The 15,628-nt window shown below is 42.7% G+C and overlaps 1 protein-coding gene across 4 annotated transcripts in view; it reads right to left on the bottom strand.

Annotated features, from left to right (window-relative positions):
• Nucleotides 1–15,628, bottom strand: part of DISC1 (DISC1 scaffold protein) — a 412,213-nt gene that overhangs the window by 143,607 nt on the left and 252,978 nt on the right. The window contains exon 10 of one of the 4 annotated variants that reach the window (XM_044942013.1): nt 13,352–14,512. The exons of the other annotated variants lie outside the window; for them this stretch is intronic. Coding sequence (XP_044797948.1) covers nt 14,388–14,512 — 125 coding nt within the window. The 3' untranslated portion in view covers nt 13,352–14,387. Of the gene's footprint in view, nt 1–13,351; nt 14,513–15,628 lie in introns of those variants that run through there. 4 annotated transcript variants of the gene reach the window in all.

Here is a 15,628-nt window from a genome sequence, read left to right as displayed (position 1 = left end):
CAGCAAAACAGTAGACTTACACTCAAACATAGTAATCATATTAAATATAAATGGATTAATGATTGCTGTTAAAGGACAAAATTGCCAGTCTGGACAAAAAAGCAAATATCAAATTACAGTATATTTCCAAGAAACCCACTTTAAATATAAAGACACAGACAGGTTAAAAGTAAATAAGTGGAAATAGATACATCAAGTTCACATTAATCGTAAGAAACCTGAAATAACTATATTCAAACCAGATAAAGTAGACTTCAGAAAAAGGAGTATTGACATAGGTAAAGAAGAACATTTCATAATGATAAAGTGGACACTTTGTCAAGAACACTTAATGATCCTAAATGTGTATGTTTTTAATAGAGCATCAAAATACTTGAAGCATCAAAATGCTTAAATAATACAGCATTGAAATATATTATTTCATAGAACTAAAAAGAGAACAGACAGAATCATAGACGGAGATTCCAACATACTCCTCCCAATAGGGGATAGATCAAGTAGACATTAAGAAGTAAGAACAGAGAATGTTTGAACACTATCAATCAATATAACTTCCTTGACATTATAGAACATATACCAAATAATTGCAGAAATTACATTATTTTCATGTGCACAGAGAATATTACCCAAGATAAACAATATGTTACCTGTAAAACAAGTCTCTAGGTCAGTGATCACACCATCATGATTATCTGGGTCATGAAGATCTTTTTTATATAGTTCTTCTGTGTATTCTCGCCACCTCTTCTTGATATCCTCTGCTTCTGTTAGGTCCACACCATTTCTGTCCTTTATCGAGCCCATCTTTGCATGAAATGTTCCCTTGGTATCTCTAATTTTCTTGAAGAGAACTCTTGTCTTTCCCATTCTGTTGTTTTCCTCTATTTCTTAGCATTGATCACTGAGGAAGGCTTTCTTATTTCTTCTTGCTATTCTTTGGAACTCTGCATTCAGATGCTTATATCTTTCTTTTTCTCCTCTGCTTTTCACTTCTCTTCTTTTCACAGCTATTTGTAAGGCCTCCCCAGACAGCCATTATGCTTTTTTGCATTTCTTTTCCATGGGGATGGTCTTGATCCCTGTCTCCTGTACAATGTCATGAACCTCTGGAACGTCAAGTCAAGTGGGCCTTAGAAAGCATCACTATGAACAAAGCTAGTGGAGGTGATGGAATTCCAGTGGAGCTATTTCAAATTCTGAAAGATGATGCTGTGAAAGTGCTGCATTCAATATGCCAGCAAATTTGGAAAACTCAGCAGTGGCCACTGGACTGGAAAAGGTCAGTTTTCATTCCAATCCAAAAGAAAGGCAATGCCAAAGAATGCTCAAACTACCACACAATTGCACTCATCTCACACGCTAGTAAAGTAATGCTCAAAATTCTCCAAGCCAGGCTTCAGCAATATGTGAACCGTGAACTTCCTGATGTTCAAGCTGGTTTTAGAAAAGGCAGAGGAACCAGAGATCAAATTGCCAACATCCGCTGGATCGTGGAAAAAGCAAGAGAGTTCCAGGAAAGCATCTATTTCTGCTTTATTGACTATGCCAAAGCCTTTGACTGTGTGGATCACAATAAACTGTGGGAAATTCTGAAAGAGATGGGAATACCAGACCACCTGACCTGCCTCTTGAGAAATCTGTATGCAGGTCAGGAAGCAACAGTTAGAACTGGACATGGAACAACAGACTGGTTCCAAATAGGAAAAGGAGTACATCAAGGCTGTATATTGTCACCCTGCTTATTTAACTTATATGCAGAGTACATCATGAGAAACGCTGGACTAGAAGAAACACAAGCTGGAATCAAGATTGCCGGGAGAAATATCAATAACCTCAGATATGCAGATGACACCACCCTTATGGCAGAAAGTGCAGAGGAACTCAAAAGCCTCTTGATGAAAGTGAAAGTGGAGAGTGAAAAAGTTGGCTTAAAACTCAACATTCAGAAAACAAAGATCATGGCATCCAGTCCCATCACTTCATGGGAAATAGATGGGGAAACAGTGGAAACAGTGTCAGACTTTATTTTGGGGGGCTCCAAAGCCACTGCAGATGGTGACTGCAGCCATGAAATTAAAAGACGCTTACTCCTTGGAAGGAAAGTTATGGCCAACCTAGATAGCATATTAAAAAGCAGAGACATTACTTTGCCAACAAAGGTCCGTCTAGTCAAGGCTATGGTTTTCCCTGTGGTCATGTATGGATGTGCGAGTTGGACTGTGAAGAAGGCTGAGTGCCAAAGAATTGATGCTTTTGAACTGTAGTGTGGGAGAAGACTCTTGAGAGTCCCTTGGACTGCAAGGAGATCCAACCAGTCCATTCTGAAGGAGATCAGCCCTGGGATTTCTTTGGAAGGAATGATGCTAAAGCTGAAACTCCAGTACTTTGGCGACCTCATGAGAAGAGTTGACTCATTGGAAAAGACTCTGATGCTGGGAGGGATTGGGGCAGGAGGAGAAGGGGATGACAGAGGATGAGATGGCTGGATGGCATCACTGACTCGAAGGACGTGAGTTTGGGTGAACTCCAGGAGTTGGTGATGGACAGGGAGGCCTGGTGTGCTGCAATTCATGGGGTTGCAAAGAGTCAGACACGACTGAGCGACTGAACTGAACTGAACTGAAAACAAGTCTCAATAACTTCAAAAATGGTTAATATCATACCAAGAATGTTTTTTTAACACAACATAATTTAATTAGAAAGCAATAACAAAAAGATATCTAGGAAGTCCCCAAATGTTTAGAAATTAAGCAATCTATTTTCAAATAATGTTACACCATATATATTGTAAATATAGGCAGATGAAACAGAAAATTTTCTCAAGAGTGCAAATTGTTGCTGTTTAGTCACTAAGTCGTGTCCAACTCTTTTGCAACCCCATAGGCTGTAGTTTTCCAGACTCCTCTGTCCATGCTATTTCCCAGACAAGAACACTGGACTAGGTTGCCATTTCCTTTTCTAGGGGATCTTCTTTACTCAGGGCTCAAACCTATCTTTACCACTGAGCCACCAGGAAAGCCCCAAGAATGCAAATTACATCCCCCCCACAGAAAGACAAGAATTGTAATACTTAATCTGAAAACCCTATATTTATTTAAACAAGTTGAATTTGTAATCTTGAGCCTTATTCAAATAATGCCAAAGTCAGGTAGCTTTACTGTTAGATATAATCAAATATTTAAGAGGGGGGAAGATACCAATTTTACACAAACTTTCAGAAGGGAATACTTCTCAATTTTTATGAGGGCAGCATAACCCTGATCTAAATACAAACCAATTACTCTCCTAAACATAGGCAAAGAATCCTTAATCAAACAGCAGCAAATCAAATCCAACAATATGTAAAAAGCATAATATTTCATGACCAAGTAGGCTTTGTGTGGGAAGCAACATTATTTAGTGTGTGAAAATCAATCACTGGAACATAACAGAGGTAGTAAACAAATTTCATAGAAATCTGGTAGAGGTATAAAATAGATTTCAACAAAATCAGAAATTTTTAGTCATCCAAAGACACCATTAAGAAATAGACAGGTAAGTCCCCAGAGCAGGAGAAAATAGCTGGAATAAATATACATGACAAAAGACTTGATTTCAAAATATATAAATAGCTTCCTTCAAAGTTAATAGTTAACAGAAAGCCCAACAAAACCCTGGGCAAAAGGTTTGAATAGGCACTTCACACACACAAATATATGTATACACACAGATATATATAAATGATTAATATGCACATGAAAAATTGCTCAATACCAATAGTCTCCAGTACATTGCCAATGAATGGCTATTCAGAATGGCTAAAATGAAAGGGACAGATGACATTTAATATTAGTAATGATGCAGAACAATTATAACTCTCCAGAAATGTTGATAGAAATATAAAATGGTGCAATTTTGGAAGTTTCTGATTAAATTAAACATGTGCCTGCACTATGACCCAGTAACTACACTTTTAGATTTACTCAAGTAAAATGAAAACAGGAAAGATGTATATAATAATGTCCATAGAAGCTTTAGGCACATTACTCAAAAGGTAGGAACAATCCTCAATGTCCATTAGCAGGAAAATGAATAAATACATTACAGTCTTATAAAGGAAAACAACTTAGCACTAAAAAAGGAGCAAACTACTGATACCCACAAAACATGGATGAACCTCAAAAATACTATGCTGAATAAAAGATGACAGGCAGAAATGAATGTATGTTATCTGATTCCATTTATCAGTTTTTAGCATGTAAAGCTTTCAAGACTATTGAATTTTACCAGCCACACACATACACATGACCCAAGTTCTTTCGAATCTGGGTTTGAGTTTTCACTGTAAACTTACGACCTGCTGTTAACCTCCCCCAATCTGCCACATATTGTGCTTTTAATTCCGGAGTATGCCACATTCTAAAACACTGATCAGGCTTCACCGTCATTTACATGGGCTATTCCCTACTCGGAGAATTGTCTTCCCTTTGTATATCCATTAATACTTAAATAAAGTGTCTTTTTTCATATGTGACTTGTCTACCCAGATAACCCCAGAAAGTGAGGTGACCCCCTCCTTTATGCTCCAAATAAGAAAACTCATCAATTGTTCTCCAATTGCCTATTTTTATATCCATTTCCCCCAGTGGACTCCATGAGAATGGAGATGGCATCTCACATGTCTTAATACCTAGCATAGATGACATGGTAAAGTACCATAAGCACCATCCTCTTTAACATGTATAGCTCTGATCTTTCTATCAGTGTGTTCTCCTTTAGTCCTTACAAGAATCCTATGAGCTTTGTATTATCACCTTTATTTGACACATAGGATACCTAGGCACTGAGTGGTTCAGCAGTTCACCTGAGAACACAGACCATAAGTGAGGGGAGCCCCTGACAGGCCATCCGGACGCCATACCCCATGCCTTTGACCATCATATACGCTGCCTCTCATGGAAATATTCCTGAATGAATAAATGAGTCGAGAATTTCTTGTTCTGTGCTAATGGGGTCAATGCTCTTAAAGGGTCGTTATGGAGGACAAGGCATTACTTCTGTGAAACCTGCTTCTGGTTTCTCATGCCCACCTCACCCATTTGAGGCCTGAACACTCTTCACCTTTGGGTGGTCATTCCCAGGTGGATAACAGTGCTCTCAAGTGTGAAGTTTCTTCTCTGTGTAGAGCAGCTAAGCCCAGAAGAGGCTCTGAGGTGAGGGACCTCCTTTTGTGATGTATTTGGAACCCCTATCCTGAAACATTCGTGGCATTGGGCCAAACAACCCACCTGGGTCAGTCAGTTCAGGAAAAGACATCTCTCTTGAGCTGAGGCGGCAGGCAGCCTTGAGAAAGGGGCGGCCGCAGGTTACCGCCACCGCTCAAACACGGATGCTCAAGTCCACATGGAGTGGTGCTGTACCACCCAGAAACTCTGCCTTTCTACCGGCAAGAGATGGCCTGGTGGATGGAACATAGTTTTTAGAAACATTCTCTTGACTCAGTTTTGAGGTCCTGGCTAAAGGCTGGTCAATTCCCCTTCGAGCAGCCAAGAAAGTCCACACCCTCCCACCACACCCTCTGTGGGGCATTCAGTTCCCCACCTCACCACTGCCTAGTCACCTGGGGTGAGGAGTCAGACAACCAGGGAAGCCCGTACATTCAGAGCCCTTAAATGATCCAAAGTCTGAGCCTGCTGGCCCTGCCTCTCCTGTTCCTTCTCATGGAAACCACAATAAAGGCTCTCACCCTTTTCCCCCTCCCTCTGCCTCCTGATCGACCCCAGAGCTTCCCCACCTGGCCCCCCATGGCATGGTTGCCTCTCCTCTTGAAATCTGTGATATTAAATAACAAACTACCTTGTCAGTGGCAGTTGTCTCCTGATCTGTTGCTCTATCTCTATCTCAAGTTTTCTGTTTAGTACATTATATTTGAACACAGTGGAGGGCAAGGCCAAGCCAGTGGGCAAGGAAGCAGGAGGATAAGATAACTCCATGTGAGTAACTCCACCTTCCAGTCCCATGAGGCTTCAGGGCTGCTGTCAAACAGACGATGAGAGACGAACACCTGATTCCCACTCTTTGTCATGGGAGGAAAACATGAGCATAGCTTTAGCTATTAAAATAATCTAAATGCTGAACAGGACAGCCAAAGGAAAAGAATCAAAATGCATTCAATATCCAGAAAGAACGCACGCTCAGGTTGATCAGTAAATGGGAAATTTGTCGAAAGTATCAGGATATAGTGTCTGTTTTTAAACTGTGGTAAAATACACATAACATAAAATTTAACACTTAATCCATTTTAAAACGTATGATTTAGTAGCACTAAGTGAGGTTCACGTGGCTGTACAGCCGTCACCACCATCCATCTCTGAAGCATTTTTAATCATCCCAAACTGAAACCCTGTCTCCATGAAACACTAACTCCCCATACCCCCTCTCCCAGCCCCTGGCACCCTTCCTCCACATTTGTCCATAAGAATTTGCCAACTGTAGGTACCTTATATAAGCGGGATCACATAGAGCATTATTTAAAGGGATTCTGAATACTCTGTGATGTTATTTAAAAAATAAAAATAAATATACAGTAGATGTGCCCTCTCTGTTTGACTTTTATTTTTGCTTTGTGAAGGTAAATTTGTGCTCAATGACTGCTATGTAGACAGTTTTCTATTTTGTGTATGCACAGCACATAATTTCATGGGAACTTTACTGTGGGTTCCCATGCGAAGGAAAGAGATTTCCTTCCCTCTGTTTAATCAGTCACTATGCTTTTTGCTTACACAAGACTGGAGCCATCAAAGGCAGAGATCACTGCCCTGTATACACGGGAGTTAATGTGCATGTTTATAGTAAAGTTTGGTACAATTGAAGAGCAACTACACAACTCATGGCGCACCTTGAAAAATCCATGAGAGGAAATCAAATTTTAGCAAATCAAGGAGAAAAACACTCTCTAAGCAAATTCTGCAGTTTAGGAGAAACAATTCCTTGTAACAACAGTTCCAAAATCCCCCCAAATAATAGAACCACAAATGTGGAACAAATCTCAGCTCCCTTTAGTATTAACTGATTTCAGTCTTTTGAGCACAACCTGAAGTATGAACTACACATGATATGAGCAACATTGCTCTTCCAAAAAACGTTTTGAAAAAGTAATTTTCAAATGGAGCAGTTAATATTTCTCATAATCAAAGCCAATGAGGTATCACCTCACACCAGTCAGAATGGCCATCCTTAAGAAGTCTACAAACAATAAATACTGGAGTATTTATTGTAATAATACTGTAATATTTACAGTAATAATACTGTAGTAATACTGGAACCTCCTACACTGTTTGCAGGCATGTGACGTGGTGCAGCCACTATGGAGAACGGTATGGAGGTGCCTTAGAAAACTAAAAATAGAACTATCATATGATGCTGCAATTCAACTGCTGGGCATATATGAGGTCAAAAATATAATTCAAAAGGACACATGCAGCTCTATGTTCACAGCAGCACTATTTAAAATAACCAAGCACTGACTCAATGGACATGAGTTTAAGCAAACTCTAGGAGGTGGTAAAGGACAGGGAAGCCCAGAGTGCTTCAGTCCACAAGGTCACAAAGAGTTGGACACAACCTGGCGACTAAACAACAACAAAGATATGAAAGCAACCTAAGTGTCCACCAAAAGATGAGCAGATAAAGAAGATGGGGGTATATATATATATACACACACAATGGAATATTAGCCATCAAAAATGAAATAATGTGATTTGCAGCAACATGGATGGACTTGGAGATGGTCGTACTAAGTGAAGTCAGACAGAGAAAGACAAATACCATATGACATCACTTACATGTGGAATCTAAAATACGACACAAATGAACTTACTTACAAAACAGAAATAAACTCACAGACACAGAAGACAAACATACAGTTACCAAGGGGGAAGGAGGGGAGGGGTAAATTAGGAGTTTGGTGTTAACAGATACAAACTGCTATATATAAACTACATAAACAACAAGGACCTACTGTATAGCAAGCAGAACTATTCAATATATATAATAAAACATAATGGAAAAGAATGTGGAAAGGTTTCATCTATATATATGTACATATATATATATGATTCACTTTTCTTGTACAACAGAAACTAACACAACATTGTAAGTCAACTATGCTTCAATTAAAAAAAAAAAAGTCCATTGTCTACATGTGTTTCCCAGGTGGCGCTAGTGGTAAAGAACCCGCCTGCCAATGTAAGACTCAATCCCTGGGTAGGGAAGATCCCCTGGAGAAGGGGATGGGTACCCACTCCAGTATTCTTGCCTGGAGAATTCCAAGGACAGAGGGGCCTGGCAGGCTACAGTCTATAGGTTGCAAAGAGTCAGACATGACTAAATGACTTAGCACGCATTGTCTACATGGGGAAAAAAAGTAGATGGAAAGAAAAAGAGGCAGGACTGCACAGAGGGAAGCGTGTGTGTGTGTGTGGTGTGAAGGGGCAGAGGGGCAGAGGAACGGAAAGCCCGTATTTTAGGTGTGGCGCTAACCCCTCTTCTGTGGGAGGGGTTAGCCCCTCCATTGAGTCAGTGCTTGGTTATTTTAAATAGTGCTGCTGTGAACATAGAGCTGCATGTGTCCTTTTGAATTATAATTTTGACCTCATATATGCCCAGCAATTGGATTGCAGCATCATATGGTAGTTCTATTTTTAGTTTTCTAAGGCACCTCCATACCGTTCTCCATAGTGGCTGCACTAACTACCTGCCCCAGAGGGGTGGTTTTAGGCACTTATTGTTCCCATACATGGATGTATGCTCTTCCTTCATGTCTGTGTGTCCTTTAACATAATAAAATGTTGTTTTGCATATTTCTAAACTAAATAATTGGTGTTGCACTGCATATATTTTTCTGGAACTTGTTTTTCTCACTGAGATTATGTATATGGAACTTATCCATGTTGCTATGTGTAGCTATAGTCTATTCACTTTCATAATTGTACCGTATTTTCTTTACTTATTCATAAAAGAAGTACTCCAACTATAAACCAATGATTCTGGATAGAAAATCGACGTGAGGAAGTAAGGTAAAGTGTCCTAAAATTCAAAGGACACAGATAATAGTTGTCAATCCCCGCTTTATTTTCCTTCCTCTCTTATACCGATTTGATATCTGTAATTAATATAAATGCTAGGTTTGTTTCTAGAGTGATTACTTACAAATAATTCCATGCTTTAAAGAACAGAAATAGGTATGTATAGTAGAACACAGAAAAATGGACTAATGGCCAGGTAACAACCACCCAGTCCCATCGATTTAACGGCATAACTCACAACATACAAATTTAAGAGAAAAGCTAGGGGAGGACTATACACTCTAAAGGAGGTACCGGGGCTCAGATGCTCCACAAAGGGAATGAACGCTTATGGAAATAGAGCAAATCCATCTGTCGATGAATACAATAATCCAGTATGGCACCTTATGTTCATCTTCCCAATGTTAAATGGAATATAAAAAGTCAACTCTAGACAACTGCTTGGTGCCAGGAGAATGGAGGTTGGCATGGGAAGAAGTTGGGGCACTGAGCGGGTTGGGAAAATGGCGCCATGGAAGCAGCCAAGACTTTGAGAAAACGGTTGGTCCATCTGTCTTCACGAGTTGCTTCAAGAAGGAACCAGCTGTCTGATATTGGGGAAAGTAGAGCAATAACTTGCATTTAAAATAAAATTATATTAGAAAGAAGATAGGTCTATTCTCTTTCACTTGTTTCCAAGTCATGTCCAATGTCTTCATCCCATTTTATTGGCTTTCAGAGCCACGCACTGGGTGGTTTAAATCATTTTGCGAAATTTAGCTAAGGGGAATAAATTGCCAGAAGACTTGAGAAATCCATATTACTCGCATTCCATAAGACACACATCTGGAAATAAAGATAGCAACTGGGCTGACCCAGATCCGGCATTCAGTGCCCAGGGGAAGGAAGGGAGAGAAATGGCATTTTGGTTGTCCTCAAGTGTGTGTTCTTTGCTTAAAAACTCAGACACATCTTTCCTTCAAGAAAATTATTTCCTCAGTGATCAAACTTACCTGGAACTTTTAACCCATAGAAACTACCCAAGGGTTTTGAAGACATCCTATAAGCAAACAATAAAGAGGGAGACTTGCTAATATGTTTGATAAGTAAAATCACCATAAGGTTACTTCTTGTTGTTATAAGGAGTATGACAGCTGAGGCAGAATAATTTTGTCATAATCTCAGTTCCTTTTATTTTAGCTGCAAGCTGCCCAGAGCACTCTCCCCTTCCTCTGCCCCCCTCCCCCTCCCTCTCTTCCTCCCCTTCTGCCCTCCTCCCGTTCCTCCTCCTCCCCCTCCTCCTCTTCTACTGTCACCACGAACAGGACTAGGGAGAAAATTCTTCAGAACCTCATGCATTCATAGAATACATATCCACAGGATTGACACATAAACATATTTGATCTGGAAAGACCCAGAAAATGGTAACACCATCCACACACACAATTCCAGACCATCCGCACACAAGAGTAGGAGAGGTCACTGTCTTAAAGTTTTGAAAGATGGACTCCTGGGCTTCAGCCTGTGGTCTTCAGCTAGGGCTTTGCTTCCCCGACGGTTTGCTGTGCACAAGCTAAATCAGGTTTGAATATCTTCCCTCACACTTTCATGCAGACAATAATTATCACAGAAGAGAGGCAAGAACTTACTCCCCCAATGCACTCCTTCCCTCCATCTTATCTCAAGAGTTCAGAAATGCTAAAAATATAAACTATGATTCAGCTTTTAGAACTTCTGTGGTCCTGTCATAATAACAGCAGGCTAGATGCAAGGGGGCAAGAGAGAAAACCCAATTACTCCTTCCCCCCTGGGCAAGCAATCTTATCAGATATTTCCCTTTAGCTCCAGCAAAAGTTTTGCATGAAAGATTCCACCTGTCAGTTTCTCGTCTGTTGCAGTCCAAAATCTCAGAGGCAGCATTTTTATTTTAAATCAGAGGTAAGTTTTATTAAAAATGCCTTTTACAGCCAGCTGGTGTCAAACTGTTGGCCTGCTAACCAGGCATCGACTGAAGAGTCTGTAATTCTCTGTTTCATGAAGATAAGCACTGTGATCTATTAATAACAAGTTCTAAAGCCGGTCTGCCCCAAGCCTTAGAGACCACAGAAGGTGGGAGATACTGGTGGAGAGAGGAGGGAGGAGGATGGAGAGAGGGGGGACCCTCTCTTTATGCCCCTCCAAGTCACATGCTAAGTCGCTTCAGTCACGTCCAACTCTTTGCCACCTTATGGACTGTAGCCCACCAGGCTCCTCTGTGGGATTCTCCAGGCAAGAATACTAGAGTGGGTTGCCATGCCCTCCTCCAGAGGACCTTCCAGCCTAGGAATCAAACGCACATCACTTAGATCTCCTGCATTGGCAGGCAGGGATTTTACCGTAGCACCACTTGGGAAGCCCTCCAAGTCAGATACTCCTGTCTTAAGTCATTCTTTCTCCCATCCTGGACTGATTCCTTCCAAAAAACTGGATCACACAAAGACACATTGCAGATTTCCTCCCAAGTTTCCTGTTATATTTATTATATTAGCATAACATATGGTGCTCCTTGGAAGAAATGTTATGACCAACCTAGACAGCATATTAAAAAGCAGAGACATTACTTTGCTGACAAAGGTCCGTCTAGTCAAAGCTATGGTTTTTCCAGTAGTCATGTATGGATGTGAGAGCTGGTATATAAAGAAAGCTGAGTACCAGAGAATTGATGCTTTTGAACTGTGGTGTTGGAGAAGATTCTTGGGAGTCCCTTGGACTGCAAGGAGATCCAACCAGTCCATCCTAAAGGAAATCAGTCCTGAATATTCATTGGAAGGACTGATGCTAAAGCTGAAACTCCAATACTTTGGTCACCTGATTCGAAGAACTGACACATTTGAAAAGACCCTGATGCTGGGAAAGATTCAAGGTGGGAGGAGAAGGGGATGACAGAGGATGAGATGGTTGGATGAAATCACCAACTCAATGGATATGAGTTTGAATAAACTCTGCGAGTTGGTAATGGACAGGGAGGCCTGGCACGCTGCAGTTCATGCAAAGAGTCGGACACAATTGAGCGACTGAACTGAACCAGTAACATACAGTATCACACATCAATAACATATGTGTCAAACACAAAATGCCATTCTCACCCATGGCAAGGGCATTTTCACAAGCAAAAACATCTCAGAAGAGATAACTTATCCACCAGACACGGGTGGGCACTGGCCGAGTAGCTGGGATGGAGGATGCAGAGAGGCAGGAATCCAGACCTGCCCCTACCCCACCACCCTCCCTAGATCGCTTGACACCAGAACCTCACCTTAGGACACCAGGAGCTGCCATTCAGTTGGCTGACCCCCTGCTATGGGCATTCTGAAGCTGCAGGGGGGTGGGAGCTGGTATCACCTAACTTTCCATCCTGGGGTTCAGGCAGCCCTGGAAAAAACCTGGGGGATTTTAGTGGAAAAACACTAGATCTGGTGTCGCTCACCCAGGCGCATCCTCTGGGTCCCCACACTCTGCTTTTTAACTAGCGCCAGCCTTGGTTTCCTTTCCCCACCATGAAGGTGTTAACAGTCCCTCCTACAAACAGTCCCTGCTACACCGAGGACATGTGACGTCTTTGAGGAATAATACATTCAGGAAGCAAGTCTCCACAAATGCCAGTGAGAAGACCTCATCCTTCTGATGCACTCCCGGGTGAAGCATGAAGAATTCCGTAATTTACAAGCGAGATGGCCAAAACTGAACTGAGTACAGTTTCTGAGACCTGATCCTTTTCATCCGTCCCATCCTTCAGTGGGTGGTGTCATGACCCAGTGGAAAGCTAGAACTCCGGAGGTCCTTCCAGAATCCTCACCCTATGCTCCCCAGCACTCCCGCATCATGGAATTGTTGTCCTCTTGCCCCTGGGCCCACTGTGTGTGTCCACAGGCACCTTCCCCTCCTAAGGCCCTGAGTGGGCTCTGCCTGAGCCCCGCCCTCTCCACCCTGCACACCACTGCCAAGCTCTCCAAGTCCAACCTCGGGACCCTCATGGAAACCAGCAGGGCTCCTCGTGGCCTTCAGAAGACAGTTTCTGCTCCCTGGCTTGGTATCCAGATGCTTTCCTGGGGGCCTGGTGTTGACCCTGCCTGCCTCCCTCTGAAAGTGAAAGTGAAAGTCACTCAGTCATGTCATGACTCTTCATGACCCCATGGGCTATAGCTTGGCAGGCTCCTCTGTCCATGGGATTCTCCAGGCCAGAATACTGGAGTTGGTAGCCATTCCCTCTCCAGGGGATCTTCCCAACCCAGCAATCAAACCTGGGTTTCCTACATTGCAGACATATTCTTTATCATCCAAGCCACCAGGGAAGCTTCCCTCTGACTGCCCCATATCCACTGGATTATTCAAACCTCACTCTAAAGCCTGTGCTGTTCTCAGCTCTAGGCCCACCCTTCCCACATGACTGCCTGACTACCCTGTGCCTACAAGGATGTGAGCTTCCCGAGGGCAGACGGGGCATGCCTTTTTTGCTCATTGCTCTATTTTCTGTACCTAGAACAGGGTCTGGAATCACATTTGTTGTCCTCCCTTCGTGTGTCTCTTTGTGCCTGCGACAGCCTGCAGGTACCTGTTCGTGTAGCGTCTGTTGCTCCGCATATTGACTGCTCAGTTTCCTGCGTGTCTTCAGCGCTATGCTAGAGGCCTCTGGAAAAAGGAACTGCCTTACTCCGCTCTGTGTTCTCTGTTTCCATCTCCCTCTCCTGCTTTTCTCCCTCTCAGCCCACTCCCTCTTCTCCTGCATATCTGATACAAACAGGAAGGTACCCAGCTGTGCACCCTGAATACTGTAAGCATCTCTGCAGGCCTAACATTAAGCACAATGATGAACACATTGTGGGCTGGCCATACATTTTAAGCCATTCCACCTTCACATCTGGATAAGGGATCTTTTCTCTGAGCTAACTCATGGGCCTAATGCTATCAATGACACATTCAAATACACATCAACCATTCGGTTCCATGAGGCAAATCTGATGATGGACAGTGATTGAAGCTTCTCAACAGAAATGTAAAACCACCTCATTGTACAGACAACGGATGATATACAAACGGTACAGGTACCACAGTGAGTCAGGACATGAGAAACATGACATTTCCTATTTAACATGCTTTGCTCATTCAAGTGATGCCTGAAGGATTTGTGCGAGAAGAAAGTGAGGCAGACAGACGAGAACAGCACGAAATAAACTGTTGTGAGGTGTAGAACAGAAAACTCAAATACATTTTCTCCCGGAGATTTCCAAATCTAATTCCAGTCAGGTTTATTTCTCTCTTTTTCATGAATGGATGAGACGGGATGTGGGGAATGCTGGAGACTGCTCAGCGTGAGATGATGGGGAGCGTGCGCCACCCTGAAACGTGCTTCTTTATCTGGTGTTTCTCATGCTTCTGGGGAGTATTAAAGATAATCTCTTCCGTAGCTGTCAGAGCCTTGACTACAAGCCCTGCAAATAAATCAGGGAAAAATAGTACATTCACCCAAAAGATAACTATTAAAAATCACTGTGCCTGGTCTTTCCTGGTGGTGCAGTGGATAAGAACCTGTCCGCCAATGAGGCAGACACAGGTTCAATCCCTGGTCGGGGAAGATTCCACTGGCTGTGGAGCAGTTAAGCCCACGTGCCACAACTACTGAGCCTGAACCCTACAGCCTGCAAGCTGCACCTACTGAAGCCCTAGCACCTAGCGCCCGTGCTCCACCACAAGAGAAGCCACCGCAATGAGAAGCCCGCACACAGCAACTCAAGAGTAGCCCCCACTCGTCACAACTAGAGAAAACCACGCATGGCAACAAAGACCCAGCACAGCCGAAAATACAGTCATTTAATAATTTTCTAAAAAATCAGTGTGCCAACATTTGCTCCTTCCGCTAAACTGTGTTTTCAAAACCTGAGAGAGGAGCCAGGTCCTGGTGCATCCCTTGTGGCCCGAGCCCGCAGCAGGCTGGAGAGGGGCGGCAGGTAGGCCTGGACAGATGCCTCATCTCTACTGACCAAGCATGTGACCCACATCACAGGTTGCTCATCAGTTCAATGAAGTGGGAAATAATACCTCCTCCATGGAGTCGGGGGGAGTGGGTGGAGGGTAGGGGCTAGATGTGAATTTGAAAAGAAACAAGTTAAAGAAGCAAGTGAAACAAGTTAAAGGCACACATTAAAGGTCTGTGGTCATGATTATTATGGCTTTGCTTCAGAATTTCTGGTTGCTTGGAAGCCTTGTATGATAAGACAATTTTTGCTGACTCTAGAAATTCTAACTGCTTAGCTTGGTTGCCAGTGAGACGCAAAGTAGGGACAAGTTAGAGTTTCCTGAATGTGCAGGGTGAAGGACAGGTGAGCTCTGGTCCAAATGCAGGACCTTGACTGAGAGCGTATCATAGGAAAAAGCAGATTCCTCTGGGAAAGATACATTGGGGTCCTTACGCCCTAGGACCTCAGAGTGTGAGGTTACCAGGAGACAGGTCCTGAAAGAGGGAAGAAAGTTATCAGGCTGGACCCTGATCCATCTGACTGACGTCCTCGTAAGAAGAGAAGATTGGGACACAGGCAAGCACAGACAGA

Source organism: Bubalus bubalis, chromosome 4 (genome assembly GCF_019923935.1).
Source record: "Bubalus bubalis isolate 160015118507 breed Murrah chromosome 4, NDDB_SH_1, whole genome shotgun sequence".
Lineage (NCBI taxonomy): Eukaryota > Metazoa > Chordata > Mammalia > Artiodactyla > Bovidae > Bubalus > Bubalus bubalis.
The sequence above is the reverse complement of the archived record's forward strand: the minus strand, read 5'-3'. Positions and strand labels throughout refer to the sequence as shown.